The 19,806-nt window shown below is 39.9% G+C and overlaps 1 protein-coding gene and 1 non-coding gene across 12 annotated transcripts in view; one reads left to right on the top strand and one right to left on the bottom strand.

Moving 5' to 3' along the window:
- Positions 1-2,943: 2,943 nt before the first annotated feature.
- The window catches only part of TCF12 (transcription factor 12), a 371,464-nt gene continuing 354,601 nt past the window's right edge, over positions 2,944-19,806 (bottom strand). For 7 of the 11 annotated variants that reach the window (XM_003827877.8, XM_003827878.7, XM_034938824.3 and 4 more), the window contains 3 exons: positions 18,343-18,575; positions 8,852-9,005; positions 2,944-5,303 (listed from right to left, as the gene is read on the bottom strand). In XM_003827877.8, coding sequence (XP_003827925.1) covers positions 8,863-9,005; positions 18,343-18,575 — 376 coding nt within the window. In that variant the 3' untranslated portion in view covers positions 2,944-5,303; positions 8,852-8,862. The remainder of the gene's footprint in view (positions 5,304-8,851; positions 9,006-18,342; positions 18,576-19,806) is intronic. The other 4 variants (XM_008953204.7, XM_008953203.7, XM_063596675.1 and 1 more) reach the window with 1 other exon arrangement.
- Positions 12,888-12,991, top strand: LOC112437355 (small nucleolar RNA U13). Its single transcript, XR_003025977.1, has one exon. It is a non-coding gene; the product is annotated as a small nucleolar RNA U13 (small nucleolar RNA).

Here is a 19,806-nt window from a genome sequence, read left to right as displayed (position 1 = left end):
AGGAGTTTGAGGTTACACTGAGCTAGGATCATACCACTGCACTTCAGCCTGGGTGACAGAGCAAGACCCTGTTTTCACAACAAAACAATGCAATACTGAAAATATCACAGACGAAAAAACCAACACAGCATAATAACAATTTACATAGGATTTACATTGTATTCAGTATTATGAGTAATGTAGAGATGATTTAAAGTATGTGGGGGGATGTGTAGATTGTATGCAAATATCGTGCCCTTTTATATAAAGGCCATGAGCATCCAGAGATTTTGCTATCCTTAGGGGATCGTGAAACCAGCCCCCAACAGACATGGAGAAATGACATTACTAAACACAGCAACTTTATGGGCTAGTATCCAGATTACATAAGCCCATACCAGAGCCAAAGAAGATGGAGGAGGAATGGGATTCATTCTTCCAGACAATACGTGTAAGTTTACTTGACTGTGGAATGCCAAGGGAGAAGGAACTGCAATTTTTAGAAGACTCATTGGCCCAATGAGATCAGCTATTGTCTCAGTGACTTCAGAAGACCCTTTGGTTTTATTTTGCTCTTTTGTAGGAAGAAGATGAGGTGCTGTGGAAGCCATGAGGTGCACCTGAGGTCTCCCTTCAAAGACAACCTGTTGGGAAAGAGTGGTTAGCTGTTGGCTTCCGGCTGCAGCACTTTTGTTGCAGTGTTCAAACTGAGGCCTCAGTCTCCCCATGTAACTCCCAGTCAATAACTGACCAAAACGGGGACACTGATACTTTGCCATTCCTGCCCAACACAAGCCTCCTTCACTGGCAATCTTTGTGCCAGAACACCCTCACTGGGCTGCTTGGGCCTTCTTCAGAACTGCAGGCAGCCTGAGGCTCTCCCTACCTAATCCTCCTTCCTTACTTGCCCTTCTTTTAATGTCAAACCTGCAGCATGGTGTGAAGACCATCCCTGTCTACTTTTGATTCCTTGCCCTTTTGTTTTTCACAGGTACATCTCCTAATAAATCCTTTACCCTTCTAACTTCCTCTTGGCATCTGCTTCTTAAGAACCCAAACTGATACAGCTGTCCACCCACACAGTGTGACTGGGTAAAGCCTACTGGCTCGCTTTTTTTTTTTTTTTTTTTTTTGAGACAGAGTTTTGCTCTCGTTCCCCTGGCTGGAATGCAATGGCGTGACCTCAGCTCACTGAAACCTCCGCCTCCCGGGTTCAAGTGATTCTCCTGCCTCAGCCTTCCAAGTAGCTTGGATTACAGGCACCTGCCACCACGGCTGGCTAATTTTTGTACTTTTAGTAGACACGGGGTTTTACCATGTTGGCCAGGCTGGTCATGAACTCCTGACCTTGTGTGATCCGCTCGCCTTGGCCTCCCAAAGTGCTGAGATTACAGGCATGAGCCACCACGCCTGGACAGACTCACTCTTTTGAAATGTGAAGGTCTAAAAAAAAAAAAAAAAAAATCCTCTTAAAATGCAGCCATGGGAGGGCACTGAAAAGAAATGCAGTGTTTCATTGGATGGCTGCAAAAGAATGTAGACTCCTACAAAGATGGGTTGACATCTTCTGGGGGTTTATTTTACCATTTACCTCTGAGAGGATGGCTGAAGAGGAATCATCCTGGGAGTTGGTTATAATATTATTTATTTAAAAATATTTATCATTTATTAAGTACTTCTTAGGTGACAAGAACCATAAGAGCTTTCCATACATTGTTTCATTCAATACTTACACAATTCTAATGTTATCTCCATTTTTCAGATAGGAAAATGAAGTTAATCAGATGTTGAGCTTAGATTTGAATCGAGGACTATTTAATGCCAAAGCTTAAGATTCTTTAAGTCACACACACACACACACACACACACACACACACACACGACGTGTGTTTAAATTTTGAGTTTCCAAGGAAAAAGAAAACATGAACTATAGAAAAGAAAAATGAAATAAAACAAATATGGAAGAAAATGAAGACACTGAGTAGAAGCGGCCTAGAAATCTGCAAAGAGAAAGAGAAAGTCAAGGCAGGGAGGTTTTGTAGGGAAAGTTGTAAGTGTCTTGATCTGTTACTAATTATGTGTTCTTAGAGACATACAATCTGAGTCTCAGTTTTCACAGATATATTAATGAGGTCATTTACTAGATGGTCTCTATATTTTATTTCAGCTCTAAGATTATATATTTTCTTCTTAGAGCTTTTTATTTATCGTTTTGTATAAAATCAACTTAACAAGTTTAATAGTTTTCACTAAATCCCACAAGAAGCAAAATGTTCTGTTAGGCACCCAATGTGAACAGTGCATTTCATAATTCACCAAGAGAAGCAATCTGCCAGCATACCAAGAGGATGTGACAATTGCCATGGGTTTCGCACACACGGGTCCTACAAAAAGTCATTCACTGTCAAAGAAAAAGTTTGTCTAGTTTGTTTGAGGTTCTTGCTTGGCATGAAGTCCTCATGGATAATCACTATGCTTTTTTTGTGGTTAAAAACCGGGATAAAAGCAAATTTTTGATCTTTTAACTTTTAAACAGTAAACAATACCATTACTTAATTATGACACTTTTTTTGTGAGAAAGGGTATGGGGAAATGTGAAAAGTGCTTTGAAGAATAACTTAAAAAGCCTCTTTTGAGTCTTTTTCCATCTTCTTCATTTTTCTCTGTATCTACAAATGAGTAGATTTTCTGTAACTACTAATTGCTGTTTGGTCAATCTTTAGGAAAAGGTTAAAAGGTCGCTGTCGGTAGTGAGGGCAAGAGGAGAAAAGCACAAGCTAGAGAAGCTCTAGACCAGATTGCCAACTTAGCTCCACAAGCCTGATTCTGTCCTGAAGGGTTTCCCAGATAATGTCGGTAATGCAGTTAGGAAAAGCAGTGTGAGTGTTTCTGGGACGAATGAGATGGAGAAAATAAAACAAAATACATTATTATTTGAGAAAGAGAAATGTAAAAAACTCACTATTTTACTGTGTTAAAAAAAAGATGGCACATTTATTGCTACATAAATGTTATATACATATTGTGTTTTCTGTTACAGTGACAGAAAAAAATTTGAACTTCTTGCTGCTGGTTGAAAAGGTTTATCAATAATACCTTGAATTTGACACAGGATACAAATCTGCAATAAACCAACAATGGAAACTGGAGAACAAGATGAGAAGCAATTCATCTCCAACAATTAGCTCTTACAATACTCCATAGGTACTACACGGTATGCTAGAATCCTACTATGGTCTTAAAATGCTATTGTAAATTTCTGATATTAATGAACAGGTTATGGTAAATAACCCTACATTTTTTACTACCTAATATAATAAAATAAAGTAAGAAACTTTTTACTGAAAACTTTTTGATTTCAAAAATCTAGAAAGAGTAATATTTAGAATTCAAGAAATTTTCTTACAAGATTATTGTATAAAAGACTAGCTACAGTGAAAAATAAGCCAAATGTTTTTTTCTTTCTATTTTATGAAGGAAAGCTTCTGGGCATACTGCAAAGTCTAATATAGCGAAAAAGACAACAAGCTCTGAAGAAAAAAAGGCCAGGCAGTGGCATATGTTCACTCACACATCATAAGCAACAACTTCTGTTTAGCTGATTAACACTGAAATGAAGAACAAGGCCACAGATAAGAGTCCGATGTAACTGGAGAATATATGCAAATTAAAGTAACCAAAAAGTCCACTAAGTTCACAAATGACTGACTTGTTAGGAATCATCCTGATTAGAGTACCAGAAGTTCTGTCTTGTTTTTGTTCTTTCAAATTAACAGAAATCTTTAAGCTACATAGTGATTTGGGTCCTTTCCTCTGTGCTGATTGCCACTGTTGATATTGGCTATAAGGAATTATTAAGCCAAGATACCTCCTTTAGCATGTTTTTCTCTCCCAGGGTTGTTGTGGTGGAAGACAGGTTTCATGGAAGTTCAAAGTGATTATGTCTTTTAAAACAACTCCTAAGGATTAGAGACAGAGAGTGCCTTAATGAACAGTATTAAGATGGACTGACAAGTACTGGTTTAATGCTAATCTGGCTCATCATTTTGGGACAGGGGCAGATGGTTTGCAGTTGATTAAATCACCCACTCAATTCTTCCCCATTGACCAGCCATCCAAATGACAGAGAAATAAAGGCTAGGATAAGGAAACACGGGTGACCATTGCTCTTGTATTCCATTAGGTAATTAGCCTCAGAGTGGTGTGTTCATTTATCACACTACCTGCCTTGGTGACTACTGGGTTTTGTTATGTTCACCATAATCACAGCCTGAAAAAATCGTCTTTGTATTTTAAATGTATTTTGTGCTTACTTACAGCTAACACTTTACAAGTACTGTATGTAGTACTTACTGCTTGGAAAACAAAGCGATTTCTAAAAAGTAGATTCTTCCCTTGTAATTTACAATTTTGCTATTACAAGCTTTCCTATGAGATCTAGAAGCTTGAAAAGTCTTGGTTATTATTAGAAATAAAGCAATGTTTATTTGGGGGAAAACCTAGAAACAAAATTTCCCCTTTTAAAATGCTAGCTAGGCTATGGTCACAGATGGTCTCTGCTTACCACTGTAAGGTAAATGTGCAAAGCACACAGGGCTGCACGGAGGAGGCTGGACTGTGACCATAAACTGTTCAGATTTAGAGATCAAATATAACACCCACAAAGAGAAAATAAAAATAAATCAAAAAATGAGAGCAAGAGAAATGCTATACCAAGTAATATTTTCCTATTTCATGGAAAACGCTATTCATATGGCAAGAGGATAGGAGAGGGCAACAAAAGACTTTTCCCTTCCTTTTTAAGACACTAATAGGTATGCCGGGAATGCTAAGGGCCAATGGTTGTCACTGCTTTGTTCTCTGCACGTGAACCGCTTTAATGTATGCTGGCATCAGCTGAGTGTAGATCAGCTTTCCACATTAACTTTTTCCCTTTATATGTAGACCTTACAGTTTCATAACAATAAATAAAATTTGTAGTTACAATGCATTTGTCAATTCAGTTTAGGCACAAGGCAACTTCCACGGTGAGTGGAGAGATCGAGACAGTCTCTGATTGTGCAGAAGCGACACACTGCTTGCAACAAAAGATTTGTTGCAAACATCTCATGGGCTGATGTTCTATCTGATGAGCTTCCTATCTTCACTTCTGATGGAAGTGTTGACCAGTTGCTTTGATCGTAGGATTACATTTGAGTTTCTTGGTTCAAGTGTTTTGTTTTTTCTTCTCCCTCCTGTCAGGTTTGTGTCTTCAGATAATCTGAGTTGTCCAAGTCCTTATGAGGAGAGGTCACCTTCTATCTAGCCTACTGATAACTCTGGAACTGTGGTAGGGACAGCCAAGGGAGAGGACAATACCAGTTAGTACATAATTGTTAAAAATAAAACACCTTCCCCCTCCCACCAACAAAAAAAGCTGGTATTCCTCATCTATATCTAGGTCTGCACTAAATTTGTAGTCTGCTAAGTGACTTAATGAACTTTTTCCTTTTAAGGTATACTGAAATGGTTTTACTTGATGTGTATGGTAAGGTTTTTTGTTTGTTTGTTTTCAGACAGTGTCTTGCTCTATCACCCTTGCTGGAGCGCAGTGGCATGATCATGGCTCAATGCAGCCTTCAACTCCTGGGCTCAAGCAATCCTCCCACCTCAGTCTTTGAGTAGCTGGGACTACAGGTGTGCACCACCACACCCGGCTATACGGTAAGATTTTTAAAGGAGATCATGCGATTACAGAATCACAAACTATAGGAGTATAAAACAGCTGCCGCAATGATGCAAACCTTCATTTTAATAACACTCAAGTTGGCAATAACTGAGCTCTGAGGCGCTACTCATTCATTCCTCAGTAGAGAGACAATGGTAAAGCCCTCAATTTGCTGCTGCCTCCACTCAACCACAGTGTTAATAGTTTACATTTATTTCATCTAAACTGAGAGCACCTGAGGTCAGAGGCTACCTTGCATTCATTTTCATATTGGTCCCAGTTCCTGGTCCACAGTAGGTCCTCAACAAATGTTTGCTATTTATTAAGAATATTTTACTCTATTAGTACAAATTCTATACATACTTATGTTCCCAATATAATATATATAGCAGTAACTGAAATTTTCTACTTTAAATTTTTAATAAAATAGTTTTAGATAGAATCATAACTTTTACTTCCTTATTAAACAATAACCACAGTATTGTTTAGGTACACAGCAATGCTCTTAGGGATGGAAAACTAAGATATTCAAAGCTACTTGGCCTACATTACAGGATGGCAAATTTTTGTACGTTTATAACCAGTCATTCTGTGGTCATGTCTTAGCCATTTTGATTCTAGTAGCATTGTTCCTGCTGCCCTGTCTCTTGCTACTTTTAATCTGCTATCCAATTTATGAAACCAGATAACTATCTTTATGAAATTAGCAACCTTAACACATATTCTAAGATGAAAAACACTAGCCTATACAATCTATGGAACAAAGTGCATTCACTACATGTCTCATATCTTGATGCCTTTTTAAACTTAAAAGAATTCTTGATCCTTTTTTGATAGGTGGGAATGCCCAAAGTTTAATTTTAACCTAAGTGGGAAAATTTCCACATTATAAAGAGATAAGGGTAGAGCTATGAGAGCAGTATGAAATAGAGAAGTAGTAAAAGCACAGGAAGTAAACAGAAGGAAACGAGATGAGAATAAGAAGACAAAGTTGAACGAGTAAGAGAGACTGAGAAGAAAACAAGAGGAAATGGGTAGAACTAACTAGAGCGAGACAAGAAAAATAAGACACAGGCTCCAAGAGAAGTGTTAGGGCAGAATGCCTAGTGCTCTTTTTCACAGCTTGGTGATTATCTGGGACCTGAGCATAAGTTACCTCTCCCATCACTCTTCTTTGAAATAATCTATCAGTTTAGAAAGTCTCTTTTGCACTGAGAAATAGTGGCATGGTTTTATTTTAAAACTGCAAAGTTAATTTTTTGGCTGGGCTCAGCGGCTCACGCCTGTAACGCCAGCACTTGGGGAAGCCGAGGTGGTCGGATCGCTTGAGGTCAGGAGTTTGAGACCAGGCTGGGCAACCTGGAGAAACGCTGTCTCTACTAAAAATACAAAAAAATTAGCTGGGTGTTGTGGTGTATGTCTGTAATCCCAGCTACTCAGGAGGCTGAGGTGGAAGAATTGCTCAAACCCAGGAGGCGGGAGTTGCAGTGAGCCGAGATGATCACACCATTGCACTCCAGCTCAGGCGACAGAGTCAAACTCCATCTCAAAACAAACAAACAAACAACAACAACAACAACAACAAAAGAACAACAAAAAAACCCCAGAACAAACAAAAAAACTTCAAAGTTTATTTTTGAAGCAAAAATACTTACTGTTTCATAGTAGTCTATATTTTCTACAGAGTATGAAACAATGATCTAGGTTTTAGAGGATCTGTAAACTAGCTCTTGCCTAAAGTCCCTGACATGTACAATCTGTTAGATTGCTGGATACTTTTTGTGGGGGAGGTGGTTTGAGGTTTTCTCCAGTGTGCTAATGTTACAGTTATAACTGACTTACGAAATAACTGCCTTAACTCTTCTTTTCTTTTACCCTAAATGAAACCTTCTTTGTGGTCTGGTTTGACCCTATATGTAGTCTCATTTGACCCTATATATATAGTGGTGGTAGGAACTAAATCCCTCAGGAAAAGGTGAGTTACTAATATTTGTAGTTTATCTATCAAACAGTCTATCAAATTCCAGACTTTCAGTTCAAAATGAGATAGCCACAAAACTGACCAAATGAAACTGCACTTGATATTTTTTTCTGTTCCACACCCCGCACTCATCTGCCTTTACTTACTACTTTTAATCTGTTGATAAAATTGGGAAAAAAACTACATACTGCTGAAGGCAGATTATAAAAATGAAGTTACCAGCTGGGCGAGGTGGCTCATGACTGTAATCCTAGCACTTTGGGAGGCTGAGGCGGGCGGATCACCTGAGGTCAGGAGTTCGAGACCAGCCTGGCCAACATCGTGAAACCCCATCTCTACTAAAAATACAAAAATTAGCTGGGCATGGTGGTGCACACCTGTAATCCCAGCTAGTCTACTCGGGAGGCTGAGGCAGGAGAATTGCTGGAACCTGGGAAGCAGAGACTGCAGTTAGCTGAGATCGTGCCACTGCACTCCAGCCTGGGCAACAGAGCGAGACTCCGTCTTGAGGAAAAAAAAAAAATCACAAGGAACTGAATTGTGTTTAGTCCATGAAAAGGAAGATATAAAGAACAGTCCTTGAACAAGTAAAATTCCACCAGAGAGAAGGGCGTTCTGGCTCTACCATATATAATAACTTCCCATTCATTAATAGATTCTAGAGGGTGTTAACTGATGTGCTTGCAAGTGGGGAAGAAGCATCGTATCATAAACTTGCATTATTGATCCAAATAGAAGTGATAACTTTTTCATGTATAAAGGCTTCATGACAAAAAGCTAGATAATTGGCAGAAAACTGGTTGACGATATAGTCAGCATTTCTGAATAAAGAAATGAAGAACATGAGTGGTAACAAGAGCGTTTTCTGATGGTTGAGTCATTGTACTATTTCTTCTTGGATCAGGAAGATACTCATGTAAGAGAGTACACATGATGACTCCGAACAGAAGAACCAAAGTCACAAGATACTGCCACACTTTGAAGAAAATGCCAATTTGCTATAAAATGACACTGGCTCTCTAAGTCTGATAATGTAACAGAAAGACAAACTGTTATATTTCAAATTACATGTGACCTTTACAATGGCCGCTGCTCACTAGAGAATTCTGTTCAAAGATTCTAACCCAGTTTAAGATGAATCTTAAGGTTATTTCCTTGCTGTTTCTTTTCAAACCCGTACTTACCTGGCTGATGTTTACATATGACCCATAGGGTTGGTAGTTTCACTAAGCCCAGGATGGGTTCCTGGCAGTGTGGTTGGCGGCTCTGCCGATACGGCAGAAACTTTTTCTTCTTCCCTTCTCTTAAGGCAGGCTGCTTTGGGGTTAAGGTTCCTCTCTGAAACAGGAGGAAAGAATTTTTATCACTATGGTTTTAAGTTATGAATTAGGTCTCAAGCTGAACAAATTGCTGTTGTTTTGTGTAACTTCATTTCCATACTAAGTACCATCACATAGAACAAACAATGTGCTCACATAAAACCTCAGCATTGAACTGAGCCTCCAGATTTATACTTCTAAGTGACCATTTTGTGTTTTCTTCATTTTTTGCTTATGATTTAGTTTTCTAGGGTTTGATTTGATTTAAATCAAAATGCTACTCTTCACTCAAACATTTTGGCAAATGCTGTTGTTATTAGGCTACCAAGTCTCTTCAATGTCCTGCTAAGACACGGTACACTGAATTGACATGAATGCTGACATCTTGTACTTAGAGAGAGACATCTGTGCTTTATCTAAAATGTTACCAGTTCAGAAAAGGATAAAGTAAGAGATCTCTTCAGCTATTCCTCTAAAGCAGTGGTCCCCAACCTTCTTGGCACCAGGGACTGGTTTCGTGGAAGACAATTTTTCCATGAACTGGGTGAGGGGGGCTGGGGGGAAGGGGGCAGGGATGGTTTCAGGATGATTTCAGCACATTACATTTATTGTGCACTGTATTTCTATTATTATTACATTGTACTATAAAATGAAATAATTATACAACTCACCATTAAGTCAGTGGGAGCCCTGAGCCTGTTTTCATGAAACTAGATGGTCCCATCTGGGGGTGATGGGACAGAATGACACATCATCAGGCATTAGATTCTCATAAGGAGCAGGCAACCTAGATCCCAGATCCCTTGCATATGTAGTTCACAATAGGGTTCATGCTCCTATGAGAATCTAATGCTGCCGCTGATCTGACAGGATGTGGAGATGCAAATGATGGGGAGTGTCGGTAAATACAGATGAAGCTTCGCTGGATTGCTCTCTGCTCACCTCCTGCTGTGCAGCCAGCCCGGTTCCTAACAGGCCACTGGTACTGGTCCGTGGCCCAGGGGTTGGGGACCCCTCTTCTATAGGAAATGTGCCAATTCGAGGGAGAAGGATAGACAGGTGGAGCACATCTTACTTTCCTACTTTGATATATATGTGAAACAAGATGAATGAGTTGGTCTTTCTATTGCTGGAGGTGTTATTAAAAGGGTGGCAAAAACCTCTGCTGCTTCTTATAAAAGATAGCAAACAAGACTGCATGGGATCTGTGACACAGGCATTTTCAAAAGAGGTTAAAGAATAAGCTGAGAGGTACAAGGATCGCTTGAGCCCAAGAGTTGTCAAGGCTGCAGTGATCGTGCCACTGCACTCCAGCCTGGATGACAGAGCGAGACACTGTCTCAAAAAAAAAAAAAAATAAAAAGAATAGGGTGCTACTGTGAGAAATAAAGGGAAAGAATATCCATCAGATCAAAAACCCACTGGATCAAAATCTACTTACACACTACTATTCCTGTTGAATTTTTTAAAAAATGAGTTTCAAGCCCAAGATATCCATAGCTTCTGATAAAGCTTTTCATTTGATTATAACATATAGTATAGGTTAACAGTTGTTCCACATATTTTTATAAATGGATTAAAAATGCCCTAATGAATATAATATAAAGGAATCATTTGTAATTAGTCTAGAATGAAAATAGTATTTTTTAGAAGTTGTAATATTTTATGTCAGATTTCTTGAAATGAGGGCATAGCCGATATACCATTAGTACAGCTCCCCTTTTTCCATGTCCCCACCCCACCCTCAACCATTTTTTCAGAGATGGGGTCTCACTACGTTGCCCAGACTTGCCTTGAACTCCTGGGCTGAAAGGATCCTCCCACCTCAGCCTGTCAAAAAGCTGGGACTACCAGCAAGTGCCACTGTGCTGGCTTCCCCTTTAAAGTAGGTAAAAGTGTATTTGGATGTATAAATTTCAATACACATTTACAGTTCACATCCAAGTTTTTAAAAAGTAAACAAAAAACTTCATTATGGTAAACTTAGCTGACTCCTGACTATCAGTGATGCATACTAATAAAATTTCATTTTAGAGTTCTAATTTTCTAAGCCCCTGTATTTAGAAAGACATAGAGCCTATACAACTATAAGGAGGATGAATGAAGGAAGAAAGATACACTCTTAGTTAATTTATTAGGGTAACTAGCAGGAAAAAAGAGCATGTTCATCATTATGCAAAAAATATTAAGAGCTGCTTTCTTAATAAGTAGTTGTGCACCTCTAACAAATAAGAGTTCGTCCTTCATCAGTTTGTTTTTTATAAGAGACTGTGGGCTGGGCGCGGTGGCTCATGCCTATAATCCCAGCACTTTGGGAGGCCGAAACAGGCGGATCACCTGAGGTCAGGAGTTTGAGACTAGCCTGCATGGTGAAACCCGATCTCTACTAAAAATACAAAAAGTGAGCCAGGCGTGGTGGCGGGTGCCTATAATCTCAGCTACTCGGGAGGCTGAGACAGGAGAATCACTTGAACTGGGGAGACGGAGTCTGCAGTGAGCCGAAATCGCGCCATTGCACTCCAGCCTGGGAGACAAGAAGAGCAAAACTCTGTCTCCAAAAAAAAAAAAAAAAAAAAAAAGTGAGACTGTGGAGGTTAAAGTCTCATATAATGACCCGAGAGACTGAGAAGATGGCATGGATTAGCATGTAAAACTTAAAGAGGAGAATGTGAGATGTGAAAATTTTCCAACTGAAAAAAGGCTCACATTTCTCTTTATAATGGAAAATTGCTCTTAGCTAACTATGACTCTATCACACCAGGATCTAGGAGACATAATGAGAAATGCTTGGAAGGATAAGCACCAAAAACTCAGTAAATTAGGCAAGATCTTTCAGGCTCCTATATTCAGACAAAGAACACTTCTGGCAGGAAGAACAATACTATGGCAGACTCTAGGAAATGTGAAATAAATACACAACTTTGATTCAAAAAAGACTAAGGCTACTCCTTCATACCTCTTGGTGTGTGACGCAGACCACGGCAAACGTGTGTTAAGTAGCCAGAAAGATCTGGTACTTCTCATTACCTGCAGGGCATGAGAAGTATGTCTTCCCATATTTCAATTAGGGGAATTCTATCTATTGACTTCTTATGTAGCTGAGGACTTGACTCTCTTATAACATCAACTTTGCAACATGTTTATAGCAAAATTTTTGGCTAACTCACTAGTCACTTCTTACATTATTATGACTAGGAAAATATTTATGTTATTATGACTATATGGAGATAGCTGCTGAGGTAAGAATTTTACAGTAGCCTGGGCAACAAAGTGAGACCCTGTCTCTACAAAAATTTAAAAATTAGCCAGGTGTGCTGGTACCCACCTGTAGTCCCAGCTACTGAGGGGGCTGAGGTAGGAGGATCACTTGAGCCTGGGAGGTTGAGACTGCAGTGAGCCATGATTGTGCCACTGCACTCCAACCTAGGCAACAGAGCAAAACCCTGAGGAAGAAAGAAAAGGAAAGGAAAGAAAAGAAAATACAAGACAAGAAAAGAAAGGAAAGGAGAAAAAAAAAAGAAGGAAGGAAGACAGGAGGAAAGAACAAAAAAGAAACAAAGACAGAAATAAAGAATAAGACAAAAAGAAAGAAAGAAAAACAAAGAAAAAAGGAGGAAAGAGAAAGAGAAAGAAAGAGAAAGAAAGAAAAAGAAAAGGAGAGACGGACGGAGAGAGAGAGGGAGAGAGAGGGAGGGAGGGAGAGAGAGGGAGGGAGAGAGAGGGAGGGAGAGAGAGGGAGGGAGAGAGAGGGAGGGAGAGAGAGGGAGAGAGAGGGAGGGAGGGAGAGAGAGGGAGGGAGAGAGAGGGAGGGAGAGAGGGAGGGAGGGAGAGGGAGGGAGGGAGGGAGAGAGAGGGAGGGAGAGAGAGGGAGGGAGAGAGAGGGAGAGGGAGGAAAGGTTTGATCCTTTTGTAGTTCATGAGCATGATGACTGGGTGTTCACGAGTGTGTGTGAGATGTGCCACCCTCCAACCTTGTTATGACCTCAGCACATTACCCATCTGACCTCAACTTGGAAAAGAAAAAAATTTTTTTTTACAGTGATTGCTCCCTTGCTCATATAACTGTTTATTTTTCCTATAGTTAATAGCTACTTGTTTTTTCATTTGTTAGTAATGCAAATTCCATCTCCCTAACCCCACCACTGAATGCTCCAAGAGATCTAACAAAAGCCTATCAATATATTTTCCTAAAATCTTGAACACATCATCAATTAATTCCATTTTCTTTCCTTGGAAACCTTTCTTCTGCAGCTAATAGTATTCAATTTTCAATGGACTAGTTGCTCTCTAGGCCCAGTAGCTCTTGTCATGGGATTTATTTTTGCTGTTTTTCTATGTTAAATCCTTTGTTTCCTGGATTCTATAACATTTGTCTTTGTTGATTATGCACTTATTTGGTTAAAGCATATGTTCCAGATGCTTTCTGAAAAAATATACACGAGCCAGGTGTGGTGGCTAATGCCTGCAGTTCCAGACCTGGGAGGCTGAGGTGGGAGGGTCGTTTGTGCCAGGAGTTTGAGACCACCCTGGGCAATACAGTGAAACCCTGTCTCTATTTTTTAAAAGAATGTATATGGAAGGTAAATTTTTAAAGGATTTGCATATCTGAGATAACTTTTTTTTTTTTCTTTGAGACAGGTTCTCACTCTGCTGCCCAGACTGGAGTGTGGTGCTACAATCATAGCTCACTGCAGCCTCAATCTTCTAGGGCTCAAGTGATCCTCCCACCTCAGCCTCCCAAGTAGCTGGTACTTCAGGTATGAGCCAACACATCCAGCTAATTTTTAAATTTTTTTTAGAGATGCGGCCTAACTATGTTGCTCAGGCTGGTCTCAAGTCATCTCCTGGGCTCAAGGGATCCTCCTGCCTTGGCCTCCCACTGTGCTGGGATTACAGGCATAAGCCACTGTGCCCAGCCAACTTAATTTTTTTTTTTTTTTTTTTTTGAGATGGAGTCTCACTCTGTCGCCAGGCTGGAGTGCAGTGGCACAATCTCAGCTCATTGCAACCTCTGCCTCCCGGGTTCAAGCGATTCTCCTGCCTCAGCCTCCCAAGTAGCTGGGACTACTTGCGCACGCCACCCCACCCAGCTAATTTTTGTATTTTTAGTAGAGATGGGGTTTCACCATGTTGCCAAGGATGGTCTCGATCTCTTGACCTCATGATCTGCCTGCTTCAGCCTCCCAAAGTGCTGGGATTACAGGTGTGAGCCACTGCACCCGGCTGCCAACTTAATTTTTATTTAGAGACAGGGTGGACTTGGCACTGTCACCCAGGCTGGAGTGTAGTAGCATGATCACAGCTCGCTTCAGCCTCAAATTCCCGGGATTAAGTGATTCTCTTGACTCCACATCCCAAGTAGCTGGGACTACAGGCACACACCATGCCCAGCTTATGTGGCATATCTTCATTCTATATCCATCTTTTGATTAATTGTCTGGCAAGGTATAGAATTCTAGGTTGAAACTGGCCAGGTGCGGTGGCTCACGTCTGTGATCTCAGCACTTTGAGAGGCTGAGGTAGGCGGATCACCTGAGGTCAGGAGTTTCAGACCAGTCTGTTCAACATGGTGAAACCCTGTCTCTACTAAAAATACAAAAAATTAACTGGGCATGGTGATGCGTGCCTGTAATCCCAGCTATGGAGGAGGCAGAGGCAGGAGAATCGCTTGAACTCAGGAGGCAGAGGTTGCAGTGAGCCAAGCTCACACCACTACACTCCAGCCGGGGTGACAGGGCGAGACTCGGCCTCAAAAAAAAAAAAAAAGGAAAAAAAAAAAAAAGAAAAAAAAAAAAATTCTAGGTTGAAATTATTTTCCTCAGAAATTTGAAGGTGCTGCTCCACTATCTCCTGCAATCCAGTACTACTGTCCAGAACGCTGATGATATTTTGATTCTTGTTTCTTTATCTATAAGCTATTTATATTTTATCTCCAGAAGCTTTAGAATATTTTTTTTACCCTAATGTTCTGAAATTTCATGACTATGTATTTTAACTTCGGGGCATTTAAGAAATCACTGTATTCAGCACAAGATTAGCTCTTACCACTCTTGAAACATGTATTCTTCAGTACTTAGAAACAAATAAGTACCACTATTCCATCGACTTTCTATCCTGCATGCAGCTTTCGCTATTTCATCTGTTATGGTCTCCTCTCTCATCTGTCCTTGTGGGTTAAAATGAATATCATTTTTATTTATTTTAGTGGGGATGTAGGAAAGATTGCAGTATTATCACTGCATATGCTAAGTCTACCACATTTAACCATCTCATTGCACCAGAATCTCCTGGGGTAAGGTTTGGAAATGTTTGAGAAAAGAAAAGCTTCCGGTGATTCTGGGACCAGCCAGATTTCAAAACCACTGTCCAACACCATTTATGTTCAAACTCACTTGTAGAACAGGAAACTGAAAATCTAATAGTTCTCTCATCACTAAATTATCAAAAGAACAGTGACCTGACTAAGCTGACCTGTGAAAGAGCTTGAGAGGAGGAAATGTTTAACCACTGAGTCTTGAGTAACGCTGAGAGTACAAACTTGAAGGTCATTTGTTTTATCTGCTGGGGAATAAAAATGGCAAAGGTACAAATAACGTTGTAGTCATGATAATGGAAAAGCTTAAAGTGGCAGTGGGGACTTAGGGTTTGACAGGTGGGGCAACAAGGCACAAAAAATGCTCTGGCAAAATCTGAAGCTTAGAAGAGAAGCCACTCTTCTCTGGGATGAACTGCTAGACCTGGGTCTGCTTGCCTCCTGGCAAAAATAAGTATCCAGTGATTGTGACAGGTTGGGTCACAATCAGATACAGTCTTGCAGCATCATCCCAAAGCAGAAGGGGAGCCAGAGTGCAGAGGATGCCCAGATAGGTCATGTAAACAAAAGCTGTTTTTATAGAAAGTGTTGGATCAGGGACTGCTAAGGAGGGTCTCTGTACAGGATGAAGAGGCTCTCAAAAGGGATCAAGTCACCAAAATAACTCAAAACTGTAGGTAAATCGAGGAAAAGACAGTGGCTATACAAAACTCTGAAGGTGTTGCCAAAGACAAGGCACAGGTATTGTGGCCTGTATGAAGGGTTCTAAACCCTATCTGACAGCCATAAGAGTGTCCTTCAAGGAGTCTGAGCCGAGGCATGGTGGCTCAAGCCTATAGACGCTTGAGGCCAGGATTTCAAGACCAGCCTGGGCAACACAGTGAGACCATCTCTACACACACACACACACAGACACACACAGACACACACAGACACACAGACACACACACACACGTGCACGCACACACACACACACACACACACCTTACAAAGATCCCTGGGCTTTTATGTAAAGTCCTAAGATAAGGCTTCAAGCCCAGTCTGAAGGCCGGGGAGAAGTAGGCTTTTCTGAATATCAAAGCAATCCCTAACGAAGTTACAGTTCAGTGTATTTGAAATCTGTTCAAACTCTCATCAGTCAAAGAGTCCTTAGTCAGAGCTTTACAGAACTGTATGAAATAGTCAGTACCCATAACAGACCAGAAAGTCAGTAGTAAGAAAGCCTAGATGACAGATCTTCTCTCAGACTCATATTTTCTGTTCTAGGTGCCCGCATGGAACCACTGCAAATTCCAATGTTACAAATGAATAAGGTCCATCTAGGCATGGTAGAATTTATGTTTTACTTATTTATGTTTGTGTTTTTCCATCACAGAAGTATTTCTCATTTTAATGGCTTAGATCTGAAGTAGGTATCTCTGTGCTTAAAAAAAAAAGTTTTTAAAAACACAAATGACTGCATTCTGATTCTAATGCACTATGGGAGGAAAAGGTGCTGTGTACTAGAATAAATTCTGGTACTCCTGTTGACCAGACAGTAAGACTTTTACAGCTGAGATGGAGGCAGTGGCTTTAACAATAAATGGCTGGGTGAAGTCAGGATAGAAGATATCCTGGGCTGAAGAAGAGGAGGATGAGTGTACTTGAACCACTGAACATAGGTGCCTTGCTGCCTTCAGAGCGAGACAAAGGGTGTCAGACACAATTCAAGAAAAAAAACCATTGGTAAAGTGACAGGAGGTATCAGTAGTTCAAGGAACCACTGCTTCTGCCACAGGCGAGTGGGTAACAATCTGCCTCCTTATGGATATCACAAGGGAGTCTATAATTACTTGAAGATTAGGTTTCATTAACATTTATACTCCACAGATATTTCAAGGACCTTGGGAGAAGAGGAGCAAGTATCCATTTTTAACATTAGGTTGATTATACACAAAATGATCTATCCCTCATTCTTATTCATTAAATATATTGGAGGGAAGTGGATGAATTAACTACTACTGTATATATTTCTGAAAGTTTGTTCAAGTTCTCTAACTCTGGTTTTCCTAAGAAAGAGTACTCATTCTGTAATCTATGCTGAGGCTCCATGGCTGTAGTTTTCAAGCATCTGCCCACCCTATTCTTTTTTGAACCGTCTTCACACAAAATTGAAAGAATTGCTCTCAGAGAGACTAGTGGTCAGATCTGGAACCTAGGGCCACATCTATGAATTCCTTGCAAAAAGGCTTAGGATATTTTAAGACAATATATAAGTATATGGAGAAACTCAAGCTTGATGGTAAAACCTCTTAAAGATAAGAAGCTTCTATTATTTCATAACCCAGGGCCTAGGACACAGCTGGTTGGAACAGAGGAGGTATGCAATAAATACATGTTGAACAAATGAAGTTTCAAAGGTTCTTCAAAACTGCAACAAACTTCCTGAAGAATGAAACTGAGTCAGCATTGGGTGAGCTGTTTTGCCCTTAAGGACACAGAGGCATGCCGATGTATGTTAGCCCAAAAAGTTCTTGGTGTTCCTGGTCTGGGGTCAACAAAGAAGCCCTGAGACCTTATTGACATGGGTGTAAAGGTATCTGGCAAAGGCAGAAGGGATGATAACAAGGCATCCTATTAACCAGCAGGGCATGGTAGATATTCCAAAGTAGAGCAGGCAAGAAAATGAATACAGAGAAGTAGGAAAGACATAAAGAGCAGGGAGGAGGGCAGGTCCAGGCAGGTAAATTTAATGGTTGAGAGATCTGAAGCAACCAGAGCAAAGAGACACAAAGCACTATTGCTGAGCAGCAGGCAGAGGCTGTTTGTTCTCTGCTTTGCTTCACAGAATTACTCTCTATTGGTGGAGAACACTCAGCCCACAGATATTGGGTGATACAGTGAGACAGAAGTGAGAATTACAGGAAAAACGACCCTGATGATACAGTAGAAGAAGTACTGGGAGAAATAACAAACAACTTCCCCAAGCAGAAGAGCAACTGTAAACAGAAATGTCTGCCCATCTGAAGCAGAACAGTTATACATCTCGGCTGAACCTACTTACCTCTGACTTGCTGTTCTAGACTAAGGATGACTGCCACGGCTTGATGAAGAATAAGGAGTTTTGTTTGGGGTTTTTCACTCTTCAAGTGAAGCTGACACATTCGGCCAAGCTCTTTGAAGGCTTCATTAATATCCCGCACGCGTAAGCGTTCTCTGGCATTGTTAGCCATCCGCCTCTCCTTCTCCCTTTCTATCTTCTGTTCAGGGTTCAAATCCTCATCTTCATTAGTACTGCTAGAAAATAAAGTAACAACAAGGTCTATCAGGTTTCCTATAAAGTAAGATATGCTGATTGTGCACAATTATAAAGTATAAAGATGGAAATGAAAACCACCTATAAATCTTGTAAACAGTTGTAATAGGTGCAGTTAACATGACTGTATATTCCTTTCAAATTTTTCTTCAATGCACATATACAGTCATACAGTTGAAATATACTACATACACTCTTAAGTGCATTTTTCATTGCACATTATAGCATAAAGATTTCTCCAGAAACTCTTCATAAATATAAGATCAACAACTACATAATATTTTAGCACCTTGCTACACAAAATGTGATCCACAAATCAGCAGCATCAGCATTACTAGGAGCTTGTTAAAAACATTGGAGTAGAATCTCTCAGGTTCTGCTCCCATCTTACTGAATTAGAAGCTGCATTTTAACATGTTCCCCAGATGACCAATATACACATTACAGTTTAAAAGCCCCCCTAGTACATGAATGTATAATTTGCTTAGCCTATGCTCTTAAATATACTCTGGCGGTTACCTGGCGAAAAGAAAGAAGGAAAGCTTAAGATATAGATTGAGAGAAGTATCTCAGAAAATGGCTATTTTTTTGTTCTAGAGATAAATTATCATCAGTGGTGATGATTATAAAACATGGGAGAAATGACACAATTTTTTGAAGGGCAAACTGGCAAAACGAATCCAGAGCCTTAATGTTTATTACCTCTTGATCAGCAATTCCAACTTTGGAAATTCATCCTAAGGATATAATTAGAGATGTACATAGAAATTTATGTAAAGGGAGATGATCACAGAATTATTTACATTAGCAACATATTGGGATTTAATAATAGGAAATGGGTTCAATAAATCATAGTACGTTCAGACAATGGACCATTATGTTGTATCTAAAATCAAGCTGCAGATTATGCTAAGTAAAAAAAGCCAGTCATGAAAGATCACATACATACTCTACAATTCCATTTACATGAACTTCTAGAAAAGACAAAACTATGGTAACAGAAAGCAGATCAATGGTTGCCAAGGACCACGGGATGGAGGAAAGGGACTCACTACCAAGGGGAATAAGGACATTTTTTGAGGTGGATTCTACATTATGAATAAGGTGGCTGTTATATAACTTTTACACTTGTCAAAATGACAAAATATATACATTTTAACATACATAATAAAGACTGTATATTTAAAATTAGTGAATTTTATTATTACATGT

The sequence above is a fragment of the Pan paniscus genome, chromosome 16 (assembly GCF_029289425.2).
Source record: "Pan paniscus chromosome 16, NHGRI_mPanPan1-v2.0_pri, whole genome shotgun sequence".
Classification (NCBI taxonomy): domain Eukaryota; kingdom Metazoa; phylum Chordata; class Mammalia; order Primates; family Hominidae; genus Pan; species Pan paniscus.
Note: the sequence above shows the minus strand (reverse complement) of the source record. Positions and strands in the feature narration are given on the sequence as shown.